The 26,244-nt window shown below is 36.9% G+C and overlaps 3 protein-coding genes across 3 annotated transcripts in view; 2 read left to right on the top strand and 1 right to left on the bottom strand.

The window, feature by feature from the left end:
• The window catches only part of cblb (Cbl proto-oncogene B, E3 ubiquitin protein ligase), a 94,229-nt gene extending 89,559 nt beyond the window's left edge, over window positions 1–4,670 (bottom strand). Inside the window, exons 1-3 of the mRNA XM_055148214.1 lie at window positions 4,400–4,670; window positions 3,550–3,727; window positions 2,176–2,426 (exon numbers count right to left, since the gene is read on the bottom strand). Coding sequence (XP_055004189.1) covers window positions 2,176–2,426; window positions 3,550–3,717 — 419 coding nt within the window. The 5' untranslated portion in view covers window positions 3,718–3,727; window positions 4,400–4,670. The remainder of the gene's footprint in view (window positions 1–2,175; window positions 2,427–3,549; window positions 3,728–4,399) is intronic.
• Window positions 4,671–7,794: 3,124 nt separating this feature from the next.
• On the top strand, window positions 7,795–25,383 carry LOC110169024 (reticulocyte-binding protein homolog 2b-like). Its single transcript, XM_020934525.2, is given in 6 exon segments — window positions 7,795–7,905; window positions 8,068–8,137; window positions 8,860–9,108; window positions 9,552–10,468; window positions 11,868–18,865; window positions 18,867–25,383. Coding segments are annotated over 5 exon segments (14,706 nt in total). The 5' UTR covers window positions 7,795–7,905; window positions 8,068–8,112.
• LOC129407385 (protein hook-like) lies at window positions 25,334–26,220 on the top strand. Its single transcript, XM_055148216.1, has one exon. The coding sequence runs from the start codon at window positions 25,334–25,336 to the stop codon at window positions 26,201–26,203; it is 870 nt and encodes a 289-aa protein (XP_055004191.1). The 3' UTR covers window positions 26,204–26,220.
• Window positions 26,221–26,244: the final 24 nt, after the last annotated feature.

The following is a 26,244-nucleotide window of genomic DNA, read 5'->3' on the forward strand; positions in this document are numbered from 1 at the left end:
ATCTGAGTAAACATAAGACCGATGAGTCTTATTTGATGCTGTTATTTACATACACTTCCTGTCAGCGCTGTCAGCACACAGACCCGGTCAGTACAAATGTGACGCTGCCTTTTTGCATGATTGCAATTTCCAGTGGAAGATAAAGACTTAACAGCAGGAGCACTGGCTGTGCTCTGATAACCTAAAATGACTGCATCATTTCTTTTCGCTGATGAGGCCTGAGCGTGTTTCTTTTGCTTGAACTGTGTATTTCACTTCTCTGTGAGCACTTCCCGCTCTCTGAGAGTGACGGGGTCAGACTGCGTCACACACAGCTCATCTCAGTGAAGACGACAGCGCAGATACTGGAGGCTGTAGAGAAGTCTCAGCTCAGGTTTGTGGCAGTTTGAGGATCAGTGTAGGGCCCGCTGCGTGCCCTTGGTCTGACCCTGTTGAAGTGGACAAAGCTCTCAGTGTAGATCAGCATCACTCTGTCTCCAAAGAGAGGAGATATACTGCACATACACACCTACATATGCATATATCTGTATGTGTGTGTGCTGTGCTCTGTGGGCTGCTGTCTAGACCTGTCTCACACACTGTGCACCTGATGTCTGCCTTCAACTGAATGACATTTTAATCTAATACAAAATGTTAATTTCTCTGTGGGGGTATTTCATCATTTCAAAGTCACTTGAAAGGTTTTCCATAGTTACAACGACTCATCACAACTGACAGTGAACCAGCACATAAAGCAGTCATTAGATGTGAGCCAGTCAGTGGAAAACTAAAGAGATCATATGTTTGAACAATGCCACTCATCAAAGTGACACAGTGGCAAACGCACATGACGCCTCACAAATCACACGATGCTTTCACTGCACTTATTTCTTCCACATTCTATTAGTAGTTACATGGACCACAGTTTTTCTAACTGCAACAACAGATATAAAAACCTTGATCCTCATTAGTTTCCACTGGACAAGCACACTACAGTAATATAAGCAGTAAGAAGTTTCAGTAAGAAGGAATAGACTTGATCGTGAATACCAGTTCCAAAACCACAATGATAATAAAAAAAACACTCTAAAACACTTTATTTAGACATTTTAATAATAAATCATAGTATTTTCTTTATACTAGTCTATGTATTCTTATACTTGTCCTGATAGAGCTCAAAATCATTCTAAATCTATTCAGAAAAAGGTCAATTCTGTCTTGCGAACGTGACTTTTTAGTATGAATACTTGCTAAAATTAGTATATAGTTTCAATACAAATTTAGTACCTTTTGACCTGCTAATGATGTGAAAGAATATTTAAATTTATCAAAACTTTTCTAAAGAGAAGTCGGAGAAGGTCAAGACAGTAATTACTATGCTGCAAACAGGATCTAAAAAACTCTGTCAGGTGGTTTCAACAGGTTTCTGCAGGTAAATCTTCATGCCAAAAATGTTTCACTAACCACAGTATTTAAGCGTAAAAATATGACACACACTTAAAGGCTTAAAGGGACGTAGATTTAAAACATATTATGCGAAATGAACTTTTTTGAACTTTTAATCATGTCATAGTTTTTTCCTCTTTTCATTTATCCACTCAAGGTTGTATTTACGGTGATTCATGCGGGTTTGAGCAATCTTTCTATTCCTGTATTCAAGACCTCATTTGCAGACTCTTCAGCAAAATAGTTTCTTAGGTCATTTTAGGTGAATATAGTGATTTAAAATGTCTAAATTACAACGTACTGATCCACAGGTATCATAATTAAACTATATAGCAGACAAAAGCGCAATATATCTTCTTTAAAGATGCATTTTTTAACATTTCTATTGGAGAGTTTGTCAAAAGTTTTTTTTTTCTCCATGGAGATGTTATGGTTTTGTCTGAAATGTTTCACAATATGACATTAAGTGTAAAAATAGTGTCAGATCTGTGGAGAAGCACCCCCGCTCAGAGTCAGATCGCCTGTTTATTTAGGTATTTTTGAGCTATAAAACTACCTGTAATTGAATAAATATAAAGTGAAGCTGTTTAATGTATTACTGTGGAACATTCCCCAACCAAAACGTTACGCAGTGCACCATTAAGTTGTTTTAGATGAATATTGTGGTTCAAAATGTCCAAATGATAACACAATAATCCACAGATGTCGCAGACAAAAGCACAATATTCTTCTTTAAAACAGCAGACTCACCTGTCCTGAGACTGCTCCTCGTACATCCTCTCCTTGCCCTCTTTGAAAAGCCGAATCGCCCTCTTGGATTTCTTCATCAGGCTGTCAATGTAGATTTTAAAGTACTCATTTTCACTGAGTTGTGTGAGTTTCTGGTTCTCCTCATATTTGCCCAGTATTAGCCTGAGGTGCTGGTAGGCGTCAGGTAAAATATCCAGGATATACGGGGGACTGTTCTTCAGCTGTAATCTGGGGTTCTGACAGAGGCGAACCTGCCAACAGACAATAATGTTAGAGGAGCATCGTGTAACTTTTTTGCTGAGATGTTATTGCTTTGCTTGGGATGTTCCACAGTATAGCATTAAAAGTCTACTCCACTTTTGTTTGATTAGAGGTGATTTTATTGTTCAGAAATACCTTTAAAAACATGCATCACCTCTCTGAACTGGTCAGTACCTTGGTCTCCATCGAAATAAATAAATTTAATGCTGTACTGTGAAACATTTCAAGTTACACTGCACTTACACAGTGCACAGACACATTAATTATGATTTTGTCTCCTGTTTAAGACTTTGGTGCCTGTGGATCAAACGTCATCACAACAAAGTACCGCAATTTGAATGGACATAATTAGCAAATCGCAAAGGCAGCAATTTTTGAAATATACTGTAATTTCCTCCACAAACAACAAAATATCCGGTCTTATTCTGCAAAACATGCTCACCCTGTTGTTCATATTTTTATCAATTCTTCTGAACGAGTATAAAATCTGAACTTTGAACAGAATCTTTTTGTTATAAAATTGCAAATTTAATACAGATTAAAATATTACAATATTTTTCCCAAATTGTTTAGATTGTTTTTGATTTGTACCAAAATCCCTGAAGCTGAACCATACGTGTATCATCATTTTTATTTTATTTTTTAAAAATAGCCTTATATTGGAGAACAGTAAGTAAAAAGTAGAGGGGTTAGGATAAATCGGGAATTTTCAGAGCAATAGCATCTTGATTGCAGAGGAATAAAGATTATTCTAAATATAACTTTGAGTGAGTAGGCTAAATGAGGCTGGGGAAAAAATATTACGTTTGACTGCTCTTAAAAAGTCGATTTCGCATAATATGTCTCTAAAATGAGTGCGGTGATAACATTTTCAAGGTAGAAATTAAAGTAGGGCAAAACCAAAACCGAGGAAGTAAATAATCAAAGTACTTAAAACTGGTAATCCTACAGTCCTGAAGATGGCTTCAAACCGCCAAAACAAGGTAAATACTGTTATATTGTTTTTAAAAAGAACCCAAGAAATTTATTGGTGATATCATATCTTGTTTTAGAGGAGGAAAAAGCCTAATAAGTTCTAAAAGACGTATAAAGTCACAAAAATGCAGCACTTACAACTTTGTCCATAAACTTCCATGTTTTTTCCACTGTGCGTCGGTCTGCAGCCGCTTGTTTGGGGGGGCCCACCGCGTCGTGAATGGCGTCTATGATCCCCAAAATCCGACCCTTGCTCCGGTTTGGTCCTCGTCCTCCTGGAGCTCGGCCACTCAGAGCTGTTGCCATTTCCTAAAAACTGACACAAAAGTTTCTTGGGTCATCTTGTTGACTTGTTGTATATTTTAATTGTCAAAGTTGAGATAAGATATCAGTAAAATGTTTACGCGTGGGTGGACAGTAATAACAAAGTAATAAAAATATAGCCCAATCACAATTATTTATAGGGGTAAAGTTTAAGAAAATGTGGTCCAAAGTTAAATTGAAGTAAACAGATTTAATTTTACCAAGTGTTACCAGTTTTAAGTTTTTTAAATAGCATACAAAGTACTTCAAAGTGCTTCACAGAATAAGAAAATACAATACAATGCAACACAAACATAAATAACTTCAATAATCATCATAAAATGTACATTAAGAGACTGACATTAAAAGAGAAGAGAGAAAAAAGCGGAATAAAATTGAGTAGTCTGTCTATAAGATGATGTGCTCCTCATGGCCTTGCATGCTGGGTTGTTTACAAAAAAGTTGCGTCACGTAGGCTACAGTCCACAGCCCTAAATAAGATTCTTTGTTTTAGGCGATAATATTCTGTGTTCTGAGAGGTAACTGTAGCCTACAGGAGCAGAGACGCGGGGGAGTTAGTAAACTAGCCCTTGCCTTATGCCACAAATAACTAGCCTAGAGCTTTCCGGGCTTTTCACAGCTTTCAGATCAAATCAGTTCAAAGGGAAGTAAAGTCCCAACTTACCGAGCTATGGGGAATGTTTGCGGGGATCTCTCCTGAACTCGGTCCACCACATCCAGCGCACACAAAAAGGAGTGTCCAAGAGTCCGGAGAAAGCAGAGCCCGGAGAAGTGTCCAGGCTGTGTACGAGCCAAACTTCACTCCAAAGCGCCCATCTTCTCCAGCCGTACCGCAAACACTCCGCTCCACTCAAACTGTCTGGAGTTAGATCAACGCGAGGCTCTGAGCTCCTCTCCACAGTACATGTTTGTACCGCGACATCTGCGTAAAGACGCGCAGTGGCACACGCACCACTGGATCTGTGCATTTCAAAATAAGACGCACGACAAAAACTATTTCCACCTCGCTTTTCCTGTTTTGCTTATATATATTTTAAAGCTAAATGACAAAGTTACAGTGAAGTATGGGGTAACATGAGGGTAAAAATGTTAAACTATCACTTGTAATAATATCCATAAACGAAAAACACAACACCATAAACAGGAAACGTGAACTTTAATAACATAAAAGTTACTAAAGCTCAAAATAAGCGCTGTTTTTTGCCCTTCAAATGTATTTTACATGTCAAATCTTTATAGGCCTAGTTGTAACTTTATTTCCACTATAGCTGCCTTGTGTGTGTGTTTTTTTTTTTAAGATTTCAAGTATAATGACTGCTTTCAAAGTATGAAGTCATGTTTTCCAGAAAGCAACCAAGTAAGAAAGGAAAAAAGCTTGTATTATGCAGGGCCAGGTAAAAAGTTGTGGTCAAGTCCAAGTTGGCGCGCACGGTTCCCTCTGCGCACTGCCCAGACGAAATAATTTATGATTTCCCCTAAATAAATTAATACTTAACTTAATAATTGCTTTGACCTGTTCTTTTACCAGCTATAACAAAAACGTGTATATTTTCTTTCAAGTGAATGAGCAGTTTTGTTACAGTTTATTACTATTGGAGGGTGAATTGGAAATGCTTTTAATGTGAAGACCTCCTGGTGTGACTTCCTCCCGTGCGTGTGTCTCTTGTTGCAGCCGTAGAGAAGAGTGACAGGAGAAAGACCGCTCCCAAATAAATCCACACAACTCCGCGAGATCCATGGCTCGGTCTGAAAACACGGCACTGAACCGGAAGTGACACAAGGAGCCGCGTGGGTGTCTCAAATATGAAGCCCCTGCACAGTTTCATAATAAAACGCACGGGGACGTCAGTAAAGGTCCACTTATGATGATCCAAGTCCGCTGGTATGAAGCTGGATTTATGAGTAACAGTTTACACGACATTCTTTGGGCTAAACAGTCATTTATTCTTTATTGACACTCCTTTTCTAGTAATTAACCACTAATTACATGCTTAGTAAGCTGCATCCTACACACTACTATAATAATAATAACTGTCTTTAATAATAGTCAGCATTATTTTAACTTTGTTTTTCATGCACGTGGTATGTTGTGGTTAGGCAATATTAGAAAAACTTTTTTGGACATCCTACAAGTGGAGTATGAGGCTTGATCAGATAAAAATGACACGATTTGCTTTCTCAGGTTTTTACTTTGACCAGTAGATGGCGTTTATTTACACTGTAATTTTCAAAGTGAAATACTGTACAGTAGTTTACACGGTTCATCCACTGTTACCTTAACTTTATATAAACCAATAAATACAATATATTTAGTGCACTGTTTCTGAAATAACACATTTATAAAAGACTAAGAATGTGAGTATAGCTTGTAAGAACTGATAGTGTTCAACATTTATAACACAGATGTAGCCTTCAGAGCAGTGTTTCCCAAAGACTGGTTTGCGACCCTCAGGTGGGTTGCAAGAGATTTATTTTTGAGCCACCTTGTCACAATCTGCATGTAGGTGTGTGATATACAGTTCTACAGATTAGTTTGTTCCAGTATTGCTGGTTCAGTTGAACGTTGAAAAGAAAAAGAAATGAGCTACATTTAATGTAAAAATAGGCGACTTATGGATCCTTTTATTGCTGGTTCAACGAATGTTTTTCATTGTTTAAAACTTGAGTTATACTAATTGGTCAGAGAGACAATCAACAATAGTCAGTCAACAATCAAATATCCTCCTTAATATTCTCAATAATGGTCAAATTCACCTTTATTTTGTGATTACGAATAAAGTCTATTGACTTGGGTCACGAAGGTTTGTGACTTTTAAATATGGGTCCCCAGAGAAAAAGTTTGGGAAACACTGGTCTAAAGAAAGAGTCAGATAAAGTAAAACCACATTATGTAACTTTTCTTATGATTGATGCGCCTCTTTGATTACCCCCCTGAAGATGTTATGGCTAAATCATACCTAGAAAAACTAAAATGTTTCCTGTGAGAGTGCTTGCCTCTGCACAGATTTGACCTGTAATTTGGTCTGGTCTTTTTACCTTCTCTTTATGGAGATCAAAGATTGCAGAACATTCCATGTAAAGCAATAACTTCCTCATGGAGAAAAGTTACGTACAGCCCCTTTAATGACAGGTTCTATGATTGGATTATAAAATGTCTTTGTAAATAAATGTGACCGGACCTTTTCTGTGGTCTTCCCCAAACTCTGGGACGCTCTCCCCCCTCACATTAAGACCACCCCTTCAGTTGATGCTTTTAAATCGTAATTAAAGGTGCACTGCGTAACTTTTCTAACAGAAACTCTGCCATCTTTTTGTCTCCATGGGGATGTTATTGCTTTCCTTGGAATGTTCCACAGCATGACATTAAACAAATCCATCTAGCATTTATTCATTGTGAGTCTCTCTATTGGTCAAAAATATAATTCCTTCTGTGAATAGAGGTGACTCTCCCTACATCTGAATTGTAATGTAGCATAGTGCTGAAAACTGCTTATCTCCCTTAGATTTAATCTATGCTGTGGAACATTCTAGACAAAGCAATGAAGTTTCTATGGAGACAAGCAGGGGGCGGATCCTCCACTAAAATATTATGCAGTTCACCTTTAAAAACACACTTTTACTCACTGCTTTTGAACCCAGCATGAGAGTTGTGTGGTCCTGTGTTTTATTGGTCTCATTTTCTATTTTTTCAATTGCTAATTTTAGTATTTGATATATTTTAATTGATTTGCTTATACATTTTTGATGCTAGATTTTATTCAAAGTGTTAATTTATATTCTTCCATTTCTGTGCAGCACTTTGGAGACTATGTGTTGGTAAAATGTGCAATATAAACAAAGTTGGATTGGAAATGAATGACTATTTTCTGCTTACGATAAACACCAGGGAGAGCAACTCAAACTTCTAAAAAAAATAAAAAATAAAAATAAAAATCTTTATCAGACAAGTGCAGTCCCACCTCAGCCCCCAAACAGCAGCTATCAGCCAGACACACACACGGAGGGCGTTACAATCAGAAAAGCACACACAACTCTGCCCCATGTGACTATGTTGTGATATAGACCTTTAACATGCTACAGACCTTAACTTAACTCTGAAGAACGAGGAACAGCAAAACTCTTGAGACCAGCCACCGCATTTCCTACATGAAACAATAACAAAAAAATGAGGTTAGTTCAACATTTTGTGGACTATTTCTCATTCAAAAGATACAATATTGTGTTTCAATTGTTAATTCTTATGGCAAAAGTCCTAATTTGTCATCATTCTGAAATCAGTGGTTAAAAATATGCTATGATGTGGTACGTTTTTAACTTTTTTGTTTTGTTTAGGTCTAAAACATCATTCACAAAAACAGAAATAAGTGACTGAAGAGTATGGCTGAGTCAAGACCAGAGTTTGGTAAGATTTGTTATAGATTTAAACTTAGACAAACTTTATTAACCCATGAGGGAAATTATTTTAGACACATCACAATATAATACAATAACAAATAGTAAAAAATATAAATGGTAATAATAAATTCTAAATAAGTAGTAAAAAAGATAACAAGAGTCAGGTGTCAAATAAGGCATAATTATATAAATGTATGTGTACACGTCAAAATAATGTAGAAAAATAAGTAATAAAATATCAAATTATTGTTATTATAAAATGATACATTATTTATGTATTTAACACCATAACTAAAAATGCTAAACAGAGCAAAATGCTAGACTTTTGATGGTTGTTTACAGAGCTGAAAAATAAAAATTATGTTAAGAATGAACAATAAAGACATCATAAAATTTAGGAGCATGTGAAAGGTTACATCAGTTTCTTTTAATTATTATTTTATTAGCTGATTATTATCCAAGATCAATATATTCACAGGTCTTTTATAGATGACATTTTGAGGAGTTTTTTTTTTTTTTTTTTTTGCCCGTTCAGAATCTTGGAATTGTTAGTTGCTATGATTTAAGTTTTGTTGAGTTAATCTCATTTTAAAAAATTGAAAGCTTGACTACTACTACAATGACTACTGACTATTTGTACTTGCGTAAATTGAGTTATATTGGTGACTCTCTATTTTATGATTAAGTTTGATCAATAATAATAATAATAGATGTTTTACTGTGTTTTAGTGGTCTCCTTCTTGGAGGATTTCAAGGAGGAGATCATTGCTCGAGCAGAGTGCCCTGAAGCCATCGTAGAAGCCTGGATGTCCCAAGAGCTGGTCTCAGACGAGGAGAGGACAGACATCACCAGTGCTTTAACACCAACAGACCAACTGAGGGCGCTGTTTCACACTGTGGAGAGGGGAACGCCACAGACGCAACACAACTTTTACAATCTTCTGAAAGAAAAGGAGGCTGAGATTGTGGCAGAACTGGGTATAGCAAATAGTTATGGTTAAATATTATAGAAAACATGTGCTTTTTTGTATTTAGTGTTAATATTTAAGTAGTATGACATTTTTAATTCATTTATTGTATTGTAAACAGCCATCTAGATCTAGAATTTAATAATAGAAAGTCCATTTACTTCCTCAAAAATGCCCCCATCTTAGTAGTAGCATTTTATCATAGAAAGCACCAGATTCTCATTTATGTTTTAATGGTTGAGAAAAGGTTATGTGACATTACTGAACCTCACAATTAAGTATAAAAAGGTGGGTGGAGATAGGAGGAAGGTGAAAGAGATTACTCAATTGTGCATGAATCAAAGCAAATTACAACTTCAAGTGACATAATGATAGTGGACCTTTATTATAATATGGTTAAAAACTCATAAAAGCGATTTTTCTTTTTGATATATGATGTCTTTCACTTTTCAGAGCAAAGATGCCACAACAACAAGGTCACACAAACAGAGCTAACCTGGACACAGGCCAAACCTGAAATTAACATCAAATCTAAAAAAGAGAAAATTATAAGACAGAAACACCTATTAAATGAAATTATCAGGGAAACTAGAACAATTTGGGAGGACAGACAGCTTGAGAAGGAGGCTTTCCACATTTTAAACAAAGCAACCAGATTAGTGAAAGAGATCGAACAACTTTGGGAAAATATGGAACACGAGGAAAACCAACAGAAGTTAAAAATGGATGCAGATAAACATTACATAGACGAGATGCATTCAAATGTCCAACGTGAAAAAAGTCACTTGGAACGAATCAAAACTGAAATCCAGACAGAGAAAGCCAAGTTAGAACAAGACAGACAGGCCGCTAAGGCAGAGATGGATGAGTTAAACAATTTAAAGAAACACATTGAGATACAAAATAAAGAGCTCGATGAGAAGTTATCTGATTTAAACACACAGGTACGGGAAATGGAAGCAGCTAGTGCAGAGGCAGTGTTGAGGAAAAAAGATCTGATCAAGACCATGAAAATTAATAAAATAAAAGAAGGAACCTTGATTAAAATGAAGGAGGAGACAGAGCAGGACACGAAAAGTCAAATCAAATGGATCAACTTCCAAATTAAGAAGAAGGGACGGCATCTGGACCAGCGGCTGGAGAGGACCATGAGACAAAGAGATGAACTGGACATTATGAAAATCAAAATGGACCGGCAAAGACAGGAGCTGCAGCAGAGAATGGAGGACATGGTGAACAAGATGGTGGTTGTGGCTCGTGTGAAAGATGGTATGAAAACAACAGTGGAGGAGTTGGACAGCACCAGAGCAGAGATGCACGAAGTTCAGAAGGAGGCCAGAGAGAATCAAGAGCAAATGAAGCGATATGTGGTGAGTAGTGCCTATGTATTATGGTGTTTCAGTGACAGCTATGTTGTGAAATTAAAGGTCCTATATTATGGAAATTGACTCTTGTGAACTTTAAGACATGTTATAATACTGTTATCTTTTCAAAAAATATACCTGGAGTTGTTTCATTCACGCATATTTGTTAATCATTCATTGTTCGGCTGTCTACATTTCCAAAGTTTAAACTACCTTTTACTTTTAGTTTTATAGAGATAAGCAATACCAGGGCTGAAATCATCCAAATAATTCTGGTGAAGATGTATGGACTTTAAAAACACAGCAGACCACTTCACCACATGACATCACAAGGTGGAACAGAGTATTTTCTGTTTGAGAGAAGAATTCAGAGTAAATATGCAGTGCATGAAATAAAACACAACTTCAAGTTTGTTTGTGTTGGGGTGCAACGATATTCGATATAATATTGAACTGTTCGATAACGGTCTCACAATTTGATACACGTGTTCGTTCGATACACGTGTCAGTATACACGTGTCCCTCCATGTGCACTGTGTTGTCATTTATCTTGGTCAGAAAGGAAAACAGATATCACAGCGTCCTCCTCAGATGCAACAAGAAAACAGCTGCAAAGGGACTTGCAGCTGAAATATTCTAACAGAGGTGGATTTGATTTTTCTGTCACTTTGAATTTTATGTTGAAAGACCCAAGAATGACAAAGATATCAACTTTTAAATGCTTTAGAATCGCTTTTGGCTTTATATCAGCTTCTAATCTAATCTAATGTGCACATACTCACCCGCCACACGACCTGCGATATACACAATCTATTTCTCAGACTCTAACACACAAGTTTTACACAGAAAACGGTCCATTGAGACATTTCTATGTAATATAACATAGTTTTAGTGTTGAGAAAGAGGAGGGCAGTGTGGGAGGAGCTACTTCACATATAAACTGCAGCTGTACAGTTGTTCTAATGTAATGCATTGTATGTACTGTACTGTTGCGTTAACATCATAGTGTTACACTCATTAGCAGAAAAAATTACATGAGGTTTCTTTTTGCATCTTAAAATGTATCAAAATCGGATCAATATCGTGTATCGAGATACATATTGAGTCGTAGGAAAACCATATTGTTGCATCCCTAGTTTGTGATGAGGAGACAACATTGTAACATAGATCAGAAAATGCCATAATATGGGACCTTTAACAAGCAAAACAAGTGTCTTTAATAAATTTATATTTTTTGGTATTCAGTTGTTTCAGTTGTTAATGTATTTATTTATTTGAGAGGGACAATGATCACATGTATATAACAAATGTAAATATGTCAGATAATGTCTATCAAGCTAATTTACATCCGCACTGAGTGAGTATTAAAGCTAGAAACACTAATTTCTTTTTATTCTTTATAAAGGAACTACTGAAAGACCTGAAAGTTAAAGTTGACAGATGGGTTGCAAAAGAAAATCAAAAAACACCACTTGTAAGAGTCTATGTCCAGCCGGAAAACATGATGGACAGTGAAGAACGCAACATCTCTTTAGAGTTGCAGGGAGACATGTATGATGAAACAATGTCTTTTCAATATCAAGAAGAAATGATGCGGAATGAACAAGAAATTGAAGACATCCAACAACAAATCTCTCAACTCATGGATGAGGAGGAGACGGTGAGAGGACAAACCAGGTCAGATATGGACAACATGGCGGCTACAAGTGAAGACATAAAACAGCTGATCGAAGAAATAAATGAACTGCAAAGCCCGGACGCAAAATTGGATTCAGAGGACAAATCAGCAAAGGTAGAAACACATGGGCTGATACAGAAAACAGTACGCACATTTCAAACATTATTTACTTCAATTTGGGGGCAAAAAGAAGAGACAATAATTATACAAGAGACGCACGAACAAGAGGAAAGCGAGGAGAGTGATTCGATGGGGGCAGATGTTGATGAAGAATATTCTGCAAGTGATATTCAAAGACTGAGAGAGGAGATGTACACGACCATAGAGATAATCAGAGCAGTGAAGTTGGAGCTCTGGCCAGAATCCGAAGACTGTTTTGTGGAGGAAGAGTTTGTCCTTAGCGTTGACACTGAAGTGCTGCTGCAAGAGATAAAAGAATTCCAAGAAGTTTTATTAATGATAAGAGACGACATGAGAAACCTGAAGGAGGAACTGAGCAGCATCAAGACTTTCAAAATCACAGCGAAGAAACAACAACGCAACCTGGACATGAGGTTAGAAAAGAATATGAGAGCGAGAGACGAGCTCGACATTTTGAAACGGAAAGTTCAAAGACAGCACGAAGCCCTTCAACAGAAAATAGACAGAATACAACGCGTCAAAGATATTGTTGAACGAATGTCTGAAACGATACGAAAAAGAAGTGAAGAGCTTGACAGTGTGATAAAAGAGAATGAAATATTATTGACATTGATACAGGAGCTTTGCGCAAAGTCGCAGGACAAAAAACAAGACATGGAAACCTTAAAATTGAGAATACAAAACGAATGGATGAAAATGCAATCAGAAATTAGTAAAATTATCAATATGAACCAAATTGTTCAAAATCAGAAGCAACAACTGGATAATAAGAGGCGCTTGACCAAAAAAGAAATTAAAGAAATGGAGGTGATTAAGGCTGAGCTAGAGGTAAGGAGGAGAGAAAGTGAACAGGCTTTCAGAAAGGCTACGAGGAAAAAAGCCGAACTGGAAAATATGTGGATTCAAATAAGGGAAGAGAGGGATGCACTGAGAAGAGAAAGCAGTAAACAGAGGAGGGAGCTGGAACAGAGGCTAGAAAGGACGATGAGAGAAAGAGACGAGCTGGACATACTGAAAATAAAGATGCAGAGACAGAGGGAGGAGCTGTCTAGGGAGATGGAGGTCATTAGCAGAGAGAGAGAAAGCATTCAAAAACAGCTCGCGGTAATTCAGCAGCACGAGGAAAGAGAAGGTACAACAGAAACAGGAAGTCGGATAATGTACGTTCATGAGTTTGTTGGCGAGTTTTATAATGTGAAGAAAAACATTGACAGAGGGTTTGAGATGGTCGCGATGGAGATTACAGAAGTTTTCGAAAACGTTAAAATTGAGTGGCGAAAGCAGCTGGAAAACTTACAGGAAATCCATTTGGAAAGGAAGAACATAAAGGACAAAATGGACAGAATCAAATCTCTGCTTTGTGTAATCCAAGAGCAAAGAAGTTCCCAAGACAGATCAGAGAACGAGGAGAGTCGTAAACGAAAAGCAGAATTGGATTTCACTTTACAGAAGGTGCAAAGGGAAATGAGAGAGATGGAAGTTTTGAAATCAGAACTGGAGTTGACAAGGAAAGAAAATGAAAAATTAGTCAAAAAAGGAATAAAGAAAGAACAAAATGTAAAGGCGTTGTGGGCTGAACTTGAGGTAGAGAAGGATGCTCTGATGAAGCGGAGGATAGAAGTAGAGCAAAAATGGGAGAGTGTGAACCAAGAAAAGGATCAGTTAGAAATAATGAAACTGCTACTACAACAAAATGAAAACACAAAGGATCTAATATCTTCAATTGAATCATACAATAAGATCAAAATGTGTGCAGAAAAGATGAAGAATGTGAAACAGTACTTTGAAAAAATAATTGACGCTTTCGAGATGGAAAGCAAACGCCTTACAGATCAGACCGGCTTTCTAAACACGACTAAAGAGGAAGTGGAGAAAATCAAAATGGAGATTAGACGACAAAAAGACATACTGATTAATGTAACAAAGCTAATGCATGAAAAGCAGATTTATTGGACCCAAGTCGAGGCAGAAATTGAGAATGAAAAGCAGAGAATTGTGAAAAATTTTGAAGAGTTGGAGAAGGAAAGGGAAATTTTCAAAAAGCAGACTGCAATGTTCGAAGTTGACAAAGCAAAAATAACAAGTGAGGAAATTGGGACCCTGGGTTTTGATGATGGAACTGAAAGAGTGTTAAAACTTGAGAAAGGTGCAGTCCAGATGGAGCAAGAAAGAGCTGAGATTCAATCTGAAAAGCGAGATAATTTGTCAGAGGAAATAAAAGCTTTGCCAGTGGAGGATGGTGAAAACCTAATGAAAATCAAAGCTGAAATACAACAAGAACAGGAGGAGCTGGCTAGATTCAGAGAGACAATTGAAAAAGAGAAATCAGAGTTGGATTTAATGAAGTTAGACACGCAATTACAGATGGCTCTGATTGAACAAAGCAAACAGAATATAAAAGCGGAAATCGAGCTACTCATTGCCGCAAAGGCAGAGATGGAGAACAAAAGGCAACACATTGACAAGCTCCTAGATGAGATAAACTGTGAAAAAACCCGCGTTAAAGATCTGTCACTTCAGATTAGCGAAGCAAAAGAAAAATTGGGGAAATTCCAACTGACTGCGTTGGAACAGAAAGACAAAGAGGAGGATCAAGAAGAAATGAAGATGGCTTTAATCTCGGAGACAGAACAATTCAAAGATCTCATTAGGGCACTCAGTATGATGAAAGCCGAGGCTGAAAAGGCCATTAAACACACCAGGGAGGAGAATGAACAGCTTAATACAACGAGGAGAGACGTTGAAGACAAACGACAGATGTTGGTGCAAGAAAAGGAAAGAATAACTGTTCAACTGCCAATGCTGAGAATTCACTTGAGAGAAAAATGTGAACAGGTCATGAAAAATAAAAATGAGGACGTCAAATTCAAAATACAAGTAACAGAGCAAAAACAAGAAGATGTTGACAAGTTATGCGATGGACTGCGAAAGAATCAAGAAAAGTTTGAACAACAGAAAATCAAAATTGCGAAGTGTGTCGATCAAGTTGGTAAAGAAAAGCAGCGATTGGTGAGTTTGAAGCAAAAAGAAGGAAAATCTAAAATGGATGTAACTGAAATGGTTGAGGAATTGCCTTCAGTGAGTGAGATATTAGACAGAAAAGCTGAATTAGAATGCACATTGACAAATCTTCACCAAATGGAAGAGGATATTAGAAGTTCTCTGTCAGAGATCAAAACTGAGAAGGCCAATCTCCAAGTTCTGGCCAATGAAGTTCAAGCACAAAAGGACACACTTCAAAAGATTGTCACCGCTACAAAACAAAAGGGACGGAAAGGCAGTAAGCTACTTCGAGACGATAGACAAGTTGAAAGAAAATTATCTGAGTTCAAAATCAAAGAAGAGAAACTTGAAATCATGAAAATAAAATTAACAGAAATTGCAGAACGAATTTGCGGAGATGTGGAAGAAAAACTCAACAAATTAGATCAACAAAGTGAAAATGTAAAAAGTTTAAATGTTTCAGTGGAGCGGACTTACACCAATCTGAATGAACAGCAAGAAGTGAAAAACTTGAAAGCAACATTGCGCAGAGAAACGAAAACAATTAAAAGCTTAATTTCTGCACTGAAGGCACAAAAGGAACAACTGGAATCTGCTGTTCAACCTGACATCTTAAAAGAAAGAAATGATCTTGAAAAACTGAAAACTCAACTAAAACAGGAGAGAGAAAGTCTGGATTTGGAAAAAGAAAAGATGGATAGAGAAAGAATGGAAATGGAGACGATGAGAGGCGACATTGACAGAAAACTCAACCTTGTGAAGCTACTAAAACAGGAAAAAACAAAAGTTGAGAGCTTGGAAAAAGAATCAAGACATGCAGCAGAAGAAGTGGAAAATGTGAAACCTGAAATGGATCTAGTTGCCATAAAAACGGAAATATCAGACAGTGAAATGCCTGAAAGGATGGTAGACATGAGACCAGTAATCAATACAGTGCAAAGTGTTCAACAACTAACTCATAAACTGCTTTCGGAAATACAAAACAAAATGGGTCGAATTGAGGAATTACAGATAGTATTTGAACAAAAGCAATCACAACTTAATAAACAATCGGAAAAAGTATCTGGAGATGCAGAGGTGTTCAGAAGAGATGTACAAAGTCTGCAAAGTGTCATTTCAGACATGATTGAGAGACAAAAGAAAGAGTCCGAAAAGATGATTCATGAAACTTTGGACAGAGAATTCGTGAAAGCTGAAAATATTTTGATGAATTCTGAGCAAATAAAGACATTGGAACATATTCAGAAATCTATAAGAAAAGAACAAGATGAACTGAGACAGACTGCAAACAAGCTTAAAGAAAATAAAGAAAATATTAGCAGTTTGATCGCTGAAACTACTAAAGAGAAAAGTTCAGTTCAAACACTGGCCAATCTAGTGCAGAGAGAAAAGGGGCGTTTTCAGAATATTTTGAGTAACGTACAAAAGACAGCTCAAGATACATGTCAAGATAAGGCGACACAAACAGAGGAAGAGGCAGCTAGAACAACAGAAGAAGAGCAAAGAATGGAGAAAGATGGACGAAAAAGCCAGACATATCAAAAACAAGACACATTTCAAACTGTGAGTGAAAAATGTCTTAAACTGGAGAACAGAATGGAACAAATACAAGCATGCAAAGCTCTAGAAAATAAATGTGTAGAACTTGGTCAAGAAAAACAAAACATAGTAGCATTCAGTGAAGTGTTGAAAACCGAGAAGACAAGTTTAAGCGGTAAAATATCCGACATACTAAAACATATACAAGGAAAAAAGGGGTTGAAAGCCACGGTTGTCTCTACTGAACCACAAACTGTCATTCCAAAACAGGAACAAATGGTATCTGATATCAACCAACAATATGCTACACTGAAAAAGCACAATGAAGATATGATAAAGCACTGTAAGAAGTTGGAGGCATATAGAGCAGAAATACAAGACAAGAGAGAACGACTGAACCTTCTGTTCAATGAGGTAACAACAGAGCAAAGCAAGATTAAAGATTTGGCAAGTGATGTTCAAAATGTGAAGAAAGGTTTAAATGATTCCGTAGAACTGATTCAAACTGGAAATCTACAGGAAATACAAAACTTAAAGGAGAAATTGGATGAGGAGAAGAAAGAATTTGAACTTTTAAGGCAAGATCACGATCGAAAGAGACAAGAGACTGAAGCTGCCATGAAAAGTGTTCATGAAGAGAGACAAAAACTAGACGAAATGAAAATTTGGTTAAACAAGGAATGCGAAGAGCTGAAGAATGAAAAAGACAAATTTAACTCAGAAAAACAAGACCTAAAACTCATAGAGGTAACACTGAAAAAGCACAATGAAGACATCACAAGGTATTCCAAAAAGCTGGAAGCAGACAAGGTAGAGTTACAAAACAAGAAAGAACGAGTGAACCTTTTGTTTAATGAGGTAACAACAGAGCAAAACATAATTAAAGATTTGGCAAGTGACGTTCAAAATGTGAAGAAAGGTTTAAATGATGCCGTAGAACTGATTCAAACTGGAAATCTGCAGGAAATACAAAATTTAAAGGAGAAATTGGATGAGGAGAAGAAAGATTTTGAACTTTTAAGGCAAGATCACGATCGAAAGAGACAAGAGACTGAAGCTGCCATGAAAAGTGTTCATGAAGAGAGACAGAAACTTGAAGAAATGAAGATTCACTTAAACAAGGAACAAGAAGATCTGAAGAATGAAAAAGACAAATTGAACTCAGAAAAACAAAATCTACAACTCAAAGAGGCTATGCTGACAAAACACAATGAAGACATCACAAAGTATTCCGAAAAGCTGGAAGCAGACAAGGTGGAGCTACAAAACAAGAAAGAACAAGTGAACCTTTTGTTTAATGAAATAACGACAGAACAAAGCAAGATTAAAGATTTGGCCAGAGATGTTCAAACAGTTAAGAAAAGTTTAAATGATTCCACAAGTGAAAATCTACAGGAAATACAAAACTTAAAGGAGAAATTGGATGAGGAGAAGAAAGAATTTGAACTTTTAAAACAGAATCTCAGTGAAAGGACAGAAGAGACTGAAGCTGCCATGAGAAGTGTTGATGAAGAGAGACAGAAACTAGAAGAATTTAAAATTTGGTTAAACAAAGAACAAGAAGATTTGAAGAATGAAAAAGACAAATTTAACTCAGAAAAACAAGACCTAAAACTCATAGAGGCTACACTGAAAAAGCACAATGAAGACATCACAAAGTATTCCAAAAAGCTGGAAGCAGACAAGGCGGAGTTACAAAACAAGAAAGAACAAGTGAACCTCCTGTTTAATGAAATAACGACAGAGCAAAGTGTGATTAAAGATTTGGCAAGTGACGTTCAAACTGTTCAGAAAAGTTTAAATGATTCCATAGAAATTATTCAAAGTGGAAATCTACAGGAAATACAAAAATCAAAAGATGAAGTGGATGGGGAGAAGAAAGAATTTGAACTTTTGAGACAGGATCTCAATGAAAAGAGAGAAGAAACAGAAGCTGCCATGAGAAGTGTTCATGAAGAGAGACGGAAACTAGAAGAAGTTAAGATTTGCTTAAACAAGGAACACGAAGATCTGAAGAATGAAAAAGACAAATTGAACTTGGAAAAACAAGACCTCCAAACTCAGAGAGGATCAACTGATGGAAAATATGAAGTTTATGGAAAAGTTCAGAGACAGACTCAAACAAATTAACTTTGAACGCAAACTACAAAATATAGACAAAATGGAAAGGAGTGTGCAGGATTTATTCAGCAAATTGCTTACAGACTTACAAAGAAATAAAGACCAGAGTGAAGACATAAAGAGGTGCATTAGCTCAATACAGAGTACAAGGTTTGAACTGTTGAGTCGGTCAAAAGAAGAGAAGATAATTCCTGAAAAGCAAAGTGTGGAAACACAAATTAGACAGCCAGAAGAAATCAAAGAAAAAGCAAATCTGGAAAAGTTTGAAGCAAGGACAGAGATGCTCATGTTAAAACAACTTGGTGAAGACATGATGAGGGACAAAGGTTTGATCAAAAAGACAAAAGATGAGCTCTTAAAGCAGAAGGAACATATTGACAATTACCTAAAGGAGGTAGATACAGAGAAGACCAAACTCCAAGAAATGGCCAGTCACATTGAATCTCAAAAACTACAGCTTGAGAAGGTCGTCCAAGAATTACAAAGGAAACAAAGTGAAATAGAGACACAGCAAAAAGAATTGAATGTCTCTAAAGAGTTGTTGAAGGCTGATCAAGAAGAAGTGATGATGCTGAGAAATGACCTACTACGAAAAAGACAAGAAATCGATGCAGACAATCAGCAGCTCCAAGAAACCAGACAGACTTTACAAACTGAAAAACAACAACTGGAAGATCAAATAAAGGAATTTAAAAGGAAAAGAGAAGAGACTGAGAGTTTCGGTGAAGAAAAACTACAGTTTCACAAAATGGAGACAGAAATGGAAATGCAAGAAGAGGATAAGCAGCATGAACCAAGCAAACTGAGACCCCAAGAAGAACAAGAGTTGAGGCAGGGCGAGACGGAGGCACAAATGAATAAGATGTTGGAAGTGAGGCAACTGGAAGAACTGAAGAAGGATATGGACAGAGGAGAACAAGAAACCAATGAAGTGATGAAACGTATCAATGAAGAAAAACTACAGCTAGAAGAAAACAGAAGACTGTTACAAGTAGAAAGAGAAACACTGAATGTATTGATGGCACAGCTGGAAGATAAAAAAACAGAAACTGAAGCTGCCACAAAACGTGCTGAAGAGGAGAAAGAGCAGCTTTACAAAGCAAAAGAAGAGTTTGAATTACAAAGACAGGAAATACAGCAGCAACAAGACAAGCTAAAACATAAGGAGGATGAACTTAAACAACAAGAGATGGAGACACAAATAAATATGATGAAGGAAGTGGGGCGGCTGGAAGAACTGAAGAAGGATATGGACAGAAGAGAACAAGAAACCATCTCAGCTATGAGACTTATCAATGAAGAAAAACAACAGCTTGAAGAAAACAGAAGACAATTACAAGTTGAAGCAGAAACAGTGAAAATACTGATAGCAGAGATGGACTATAAGAAAATGGAAGTTGAAATTGCCATGAAACTTATTGAAGAGGGGAAAAAGCAGGTTGAGAAAACAAAAGATGAGCTGGAATTACAGAGAGAGGAATTAAAGCATCAACAAGACATGTTAAAACAGAAGGAGGAGGAGCTTAAAAAACAAGCAGTAGAGATTCAAATGAATACACTGAAGGAAGTGGTACAATTAGAAGAACTGAAAAAAGATATGGACAGAAGAGAACGAGCAGCCAATGAAACAATAAGACTTGAAAAGTTGGAGGTTGAAAACGCCCTGAAACTTGTTGAAGAGGAGAAAGAACACCTTTACAAAACAAAAGATGAGTTGGAATTACAAAGACAGGAAATACAGCATCAACAAGAGAAGCTGAGACATAAGGAGGAAGAGCTAAACCAACAAGAGGTGGAGACACAAATGAAAACAATGAAGGAAGTGGGACGTTTGGAAGAACTGAAGAAGGATATGGACAGAAAAGAACAAGAAACCAATGACGCGATGAGACGTATCGATGAAGAAAAACAACAGCTTGAAGAAACCAGAAGACATTTACAAGCTGAAAGAGAAACAGTCAAAGTACTGATTTCATATATGGAGGATAAAAAAGTGGAAATTCAAAATGTCATGAAACTGATTGAAGAGGAGAAAGAAAGCCTTAACAAAACTAAAGATGAGTTGGAATTACAAAGACAGGAAATACAGCATCAACAAGACAAGCTAAAACGTGAGGAGGAAGATCTTAAACAACAAGAAGAGGAGACTCAAATAAATAATAAGAAGGAAGTGGGACGACTAGAAGAACTGAAGAAGGATATGGACAGAAGAGAACAAGAAACCAATGACACAATGAGACTTATCAACGAAGAAAAAATACACCTAGAAGAAAACAGAAGACAATTACAAGATGAAAGAGAAACAACCGAACTACTGAAGGCAGAGGTGGAGGATAAAAAAGTGGAAGTTGAAACTGCCTTGAAACTTGTTGAACAAGAGAAAGAACAGCTTTATAAAACAAAAGATGAGTTGGAATTACAAAGACGGGATATACAGTACCAGCAAGACAAGCTAAAACGTAAAGAGGAAGAGCTTAAACAACACGAGGTGGAGACACAAATAAATATGATGAAGGAAGTGGGACGACTGGAAGAACTGAAGAAGGATGTGGACAGAAAAGAACGAGAAGCCAATGCAGAAATGAAACGTATCAATGAAGAAAAACGACAGCTTGAAGAAAACAGAAGACAATTACAAGCTGAAAAAGAAACAGTCAGTGTATCGAAGGCACAGATTGAGGATAAAAAAGTGGAAGTTGAAAACACCATGGAACTTGTTGAAGAGGAGAAAAAGCAACTTTACAAAACAAAAGATGAGTTAGAATTGCAAAGACAAGAATTACAGCATCAACAAGACAAGCTAAGATGTAAGGAGGAAGAGCTTAAACAACAAGAAGTGGAGACACAAATAAATACGATGAAGGAAGTGGGACGATTGGAAGAAATGAAGAAGGATATGGACAGAAGAGAACAAGAAACCATCTCAGCAATGAGACTTGTCGCTGAAGAAAAACGACAGCTTGAAGAAAACAGAAGACAATTACAAGTTGAAAGAGAAGCAACCAAAGTACTGAAGACAGAGGTGGAGGATAAAAAAGTGGAAGCTGAAACTGCCATGAAACTTGTTGAAGAGGAGAAAGAACGCCTTTACAAAACAAAAGATGAGTTGGAATTACAAGGACAGGAATTAAAGCATCAACAAGACAAGCTAAGATGTAAGGAGGAAGAGCTTAAACAACAAGAGGTGGAGGCACAAATAAATATGATGAAGGAAGTGGGACGATTTGACGAACTGAAGAAGAATATGGACAGAAGACAACGAGAAACCAATGTAGCAATGAGACTTACCAATCAAGAAAAACAACGACTTGAAGAAAACAGAAGACAATTACAAGCTGAAAAAGAAACAGTCAAAGTATTGATGGCACAGGTGGAGGATAAAAAAATTGAGGTTCAAAATGCCATGAAACTTATTGAAGAAGAGAAAGAGCAGCTTTACAAAACAAAAGATGAGTTGGAATTACAAAGGCAGGAAATACAGTACCAGCAAGACAAGCTAAAACATAAAGAGGAAGATATTAAAGAGCAAGAGGTGGAGACACAAATAACTAAGATGAAGGAAGCTAGACGATTGGATGAACTGAGAAAGGATATGGACAGAAGACGACGAGAAATCAATTCAGCTTTGAGACTTATCAAAAAAGAAAAACTACAGCTAGAAGAAAACAGAAGACAGTTACAAGATGACAGAGAAACAACTACGGTATTAAAAGAACAACTGGAGGATAAAAAAGTGGAAGTTGAAACTGCCTCAAAACTAGTTGAAGAGGAGAAAGAAAGCCTTTACAAAACAAAAGATGAGTTGGAATTACAAAGACATGAAATACAGCATCAAAAAGACAAGCTAAAACGTAAGGAGGAGGAGCTTAAACAACAAGAGGTCGAGGCACAAATATTTAAGAAGAAGGAAGTGGGACGATTGGAAGAACTGAAGAAAAATATAGACAGAAGAGAACAAGAAACCAATGAAGCGATGAGACTTATCGATGAAGAAAAACGACAGCTTGAAGAAAACAGAAGACAATTACAAGTTGAAAGAGAAACAGTCAAAGTATTGGTGGCACAGACGGAGGATAAAAAATTGGAAATTGAAAATGCAATGAAACTTGTTGAACAGGATAAAGAGAAACTTTACAAAACAAAAGATGAGTTGGAATTACAAAGACAGGAATTAAAGCATCAACAAGACAAGCTAAAACGCAAGGAGGAAGAGCTTAACCAACAAGAGGTGGAGGCACAAATAAATAAGATGAAGGAAGTGGGGCGACTGGAAGAACTGAAGAAGGATGTGGACAGAAGAGAACAAGAAACCAATTCAGCTATGAGACTCATCAACAAAGAAAAACAACAGCTTGAAGAAAACAGAAGACAGTTACAAGTTGAAAGAGAAACAACAAAAGCATTGAAGGCACAGATGGAGGATAAAAAACTGGAAGCTGAAGACACCATGAAACTTATTGAAGAAGAGAAAGCACAGCTTTACAAAACAAAAGATGAGTTGGAATTACAAGGACAGGAATTACAGTACCAGCAAGACAAGCTAAAATGTAAGGAGGAAGAGCTTAAACAGCAAGAAGTTGAGATACAAATAAATATGATGAAGGAAATGAGACGACTGGAAGAGTTAAAGAAGGATATGGATAGAAAAGAACGAGAAACCAACTCAGCTATGAGACTTATCAACAAAGAAAAACGGCAGCTTGCAGAACACAGAAGACAATTACAAGTTGAAAGAGAAACAACAAAAGCATTGAAGGCACAGATGGACGATACAAAAGTGGAAGCTGAAACTGCCATGAAACTTGTTGAAGAGGAGAAAGAACATCTTTACAAAACAAAAGAGGAGTTGGAATTACAAAGACAGGAAATACAGTACCAGCAAGACATGCTAAAACATAAGGAGGAAGAGCTTAACAAACAAGAGGTTGAGACAAAATTAAATATGATGAAGGAAGTGGGGCGGCTGGAAGAACTGAAGAAGGATATGGACAGAAGAGAACAAGACACCAACTCAGCTATGAGACTTATCAATGAAGAAAAACTACAGCTTGAAGAAACCAGAAGACAATTACAAGCTGTAAGAGAAGCAACCAAAGTATTAAAGGCACAGATGGAGAATAAAACATTGGAGGTGGAAAACGCCATGAGACTTGTTAAAGATGAAAAAGAACTCCTTTACAAAACAAAAGATGCATTGAAAGATTTAGAGAGAAAACAACAAGAAGCAGAGGCAGCCAAGAGACAAATCACTGAATACAAAGAGCAGCTTCAGCAAATAAGGGAAGAAGTTTTCAAAATGAGACAAGTTCAGCAACAAAAAGGCACAGAACAAGTGGAAGTGGTTCAGAAAAGTTCAGATCTGGAGTTTGCTTGGGAGGAGATCAGAGAGCAGAGACAGCAGCTCAGTTTAAAGAATGAAACTTTGGAATTGGACAGGCTAAAGCTACAGAAACAACAGGAGCAGATGGACACAGACCTGAAGATAAGACAAGACCAGCTCTGCACCGTGACAGGGCATCTGAGCCATCTAAGAGAACTCCTCCAACACAACAGGAGCATGTTACAACTACATACACAAGACATAGGCAAACTGAGGCAGAAGCTCACAGCTCTGGACCAGGATAGAGACAAGATGGCCAACTGCATTCAGTTGTTTCAGAGGCACAAAAACAATCTTAAAGACACAATGACTCTCTTCACTGGACAAAAGCAAAAACTTCTACTAGAGAAACAGCAGGCAGAGACACTGAGCTCAGAAGTGAAGCAGCAGAAACAGGAGCTGGATCAAGAGAAGGACAAGATAGACAAAGAGAAAGACGAGATACAAAAGATGACGGCTGATGTCCACGCAGTTGTGAAGAGGGTTCAACAAACTGAAGAGAAGATTCAAAAATCTGTTGAGACATTATTTTCCTTCAAAATCGAGTGTCAATCACAATTTGCAAATTTGGACAGTATCCTTGCTGAGATAAAGAAGAAGAGAAACAAGATGTCCGACATTTACATGCAAAGAGATCAACTTAAACATACCATAAGTACTTTGGTTTTCAAGCTCAAAGAACAAAAGCTACAAGATGAGAGTTCACCAAATCAAGCAGAACAGTTGAAAATGGAGCTAACTCAGATAAAAGAAGAGAAAGAGGCAGCCATGGAAGCAATCAAAGCAGAGAGACAACAGTTAAATGAAATTAAGACAAAAATAAACCTGGAGAAACAAAGACTTATGGAAGAAAAACAAAATATTCAAACAGAAATGTCTGAAATTCAATCCAAGAAAGAAGAGTTTTTAAAATCAAATAACATCGTAAAGGAGAAATTGCAAACGTTCACAGAAAAAGCTTGGGACAAGGTCAACCATCAAATGAACACTTTACAAAATAATAATCAGAATGTGCCTGAAGCTGTGTTCAGAGTTGGAACAAAAATTGAAAGATGTTGATGACTATAAACAAAACATGTACAACTTCACCAAACTGGTCATAACAGAAAAAGAATCACTATCAGACCTAAAAGAACAAATAAAATACACAGACAGTCAACAAAACAAAACGGAAGAATACAATATTGAAAAGCAAAAGGCAAAATTGCTTGAGGAAAAACTGAACATGGAAAAAGAAAGAGAGATGTTGAACCAAGAGAAAGTGCAGCTTGAACAGATGAGGAAAGATGTCTACAGTATCGTGCGCTGGGTTCAAAGTTCAGTATTCTTAAGGCAAACTGAAAAGAATAATCTTGTAATTCATTCAAAAGACCTAGAAATTAACAAACAAAATGCACATCATATTCTGAAAGAACTAAACAAAGAAAAAGATCAGATTCACAAAATGAAAATGGATCTTCGAACAACAAAAGGTAAAATTGAAAGTCTAGTCAAGAATTTATCAGATGAAAAAATGCAATTGCACACATGGAGACAAGAGACTCAAGTTCAAACAGATGCAATCAGAACAGAGAAACAAGAACTTAAACAAATGAGGGTCACTATGGACTTGGAAAGACTGAGGCTAGATGATGAAAAACAAAGGATGCGAAAGGACATTATTGAACTGAAAGCCAGAGAAGAACTGGTGGTGAGCAGGTTCAAAGTGGTTTCGGACAAAGTCAAGTTTCTTATTGAGAGAAAAATTAAAGATATCAACGAAATTAATAAGAAACTTGAACATCAGACTCAAGAAATCCAAACTATTTGCAATGAACTGACTGAAAAACAGGAAGAGGTTCATCCAAGAAAGGGACCGGTTGTTGAGTCATGTATTTAAAACGGAAATTGGTCCACTGAAGTTCACCGTTTCCAATCTTG

The sequence above is a fragment of the Boleophthalmus pectinirostris genome, unplaced genomic scaffold (assembly GCF_026225935.1).
Source record: "Boleophthalmus pectinirostris isolate CB_2022bp ecotype Guang Dong unplaced genomic scaffold, ASM2622593v1 HiC_scaffold_12, whole genome shotgun sequence".
Taxonomy (NCBI): domain Eukaryota; kingdom Metazoa; phylum Chordata; class Actinopteri; order Gobiiformes; family Gobiidae; genus Boleophthalmus; species Boleophthalmus pectinirostris.

Bases quoted from the DNA above. Each gene is read 5' to 3' on its own strand.
- LOC129407385 (XM_055148216.1), top strand. From the start codon at position 25,334: ATGTGCCTGAAGCTGTGTTCAGAGTTGGAACAAAAATTGAAAGATGTT.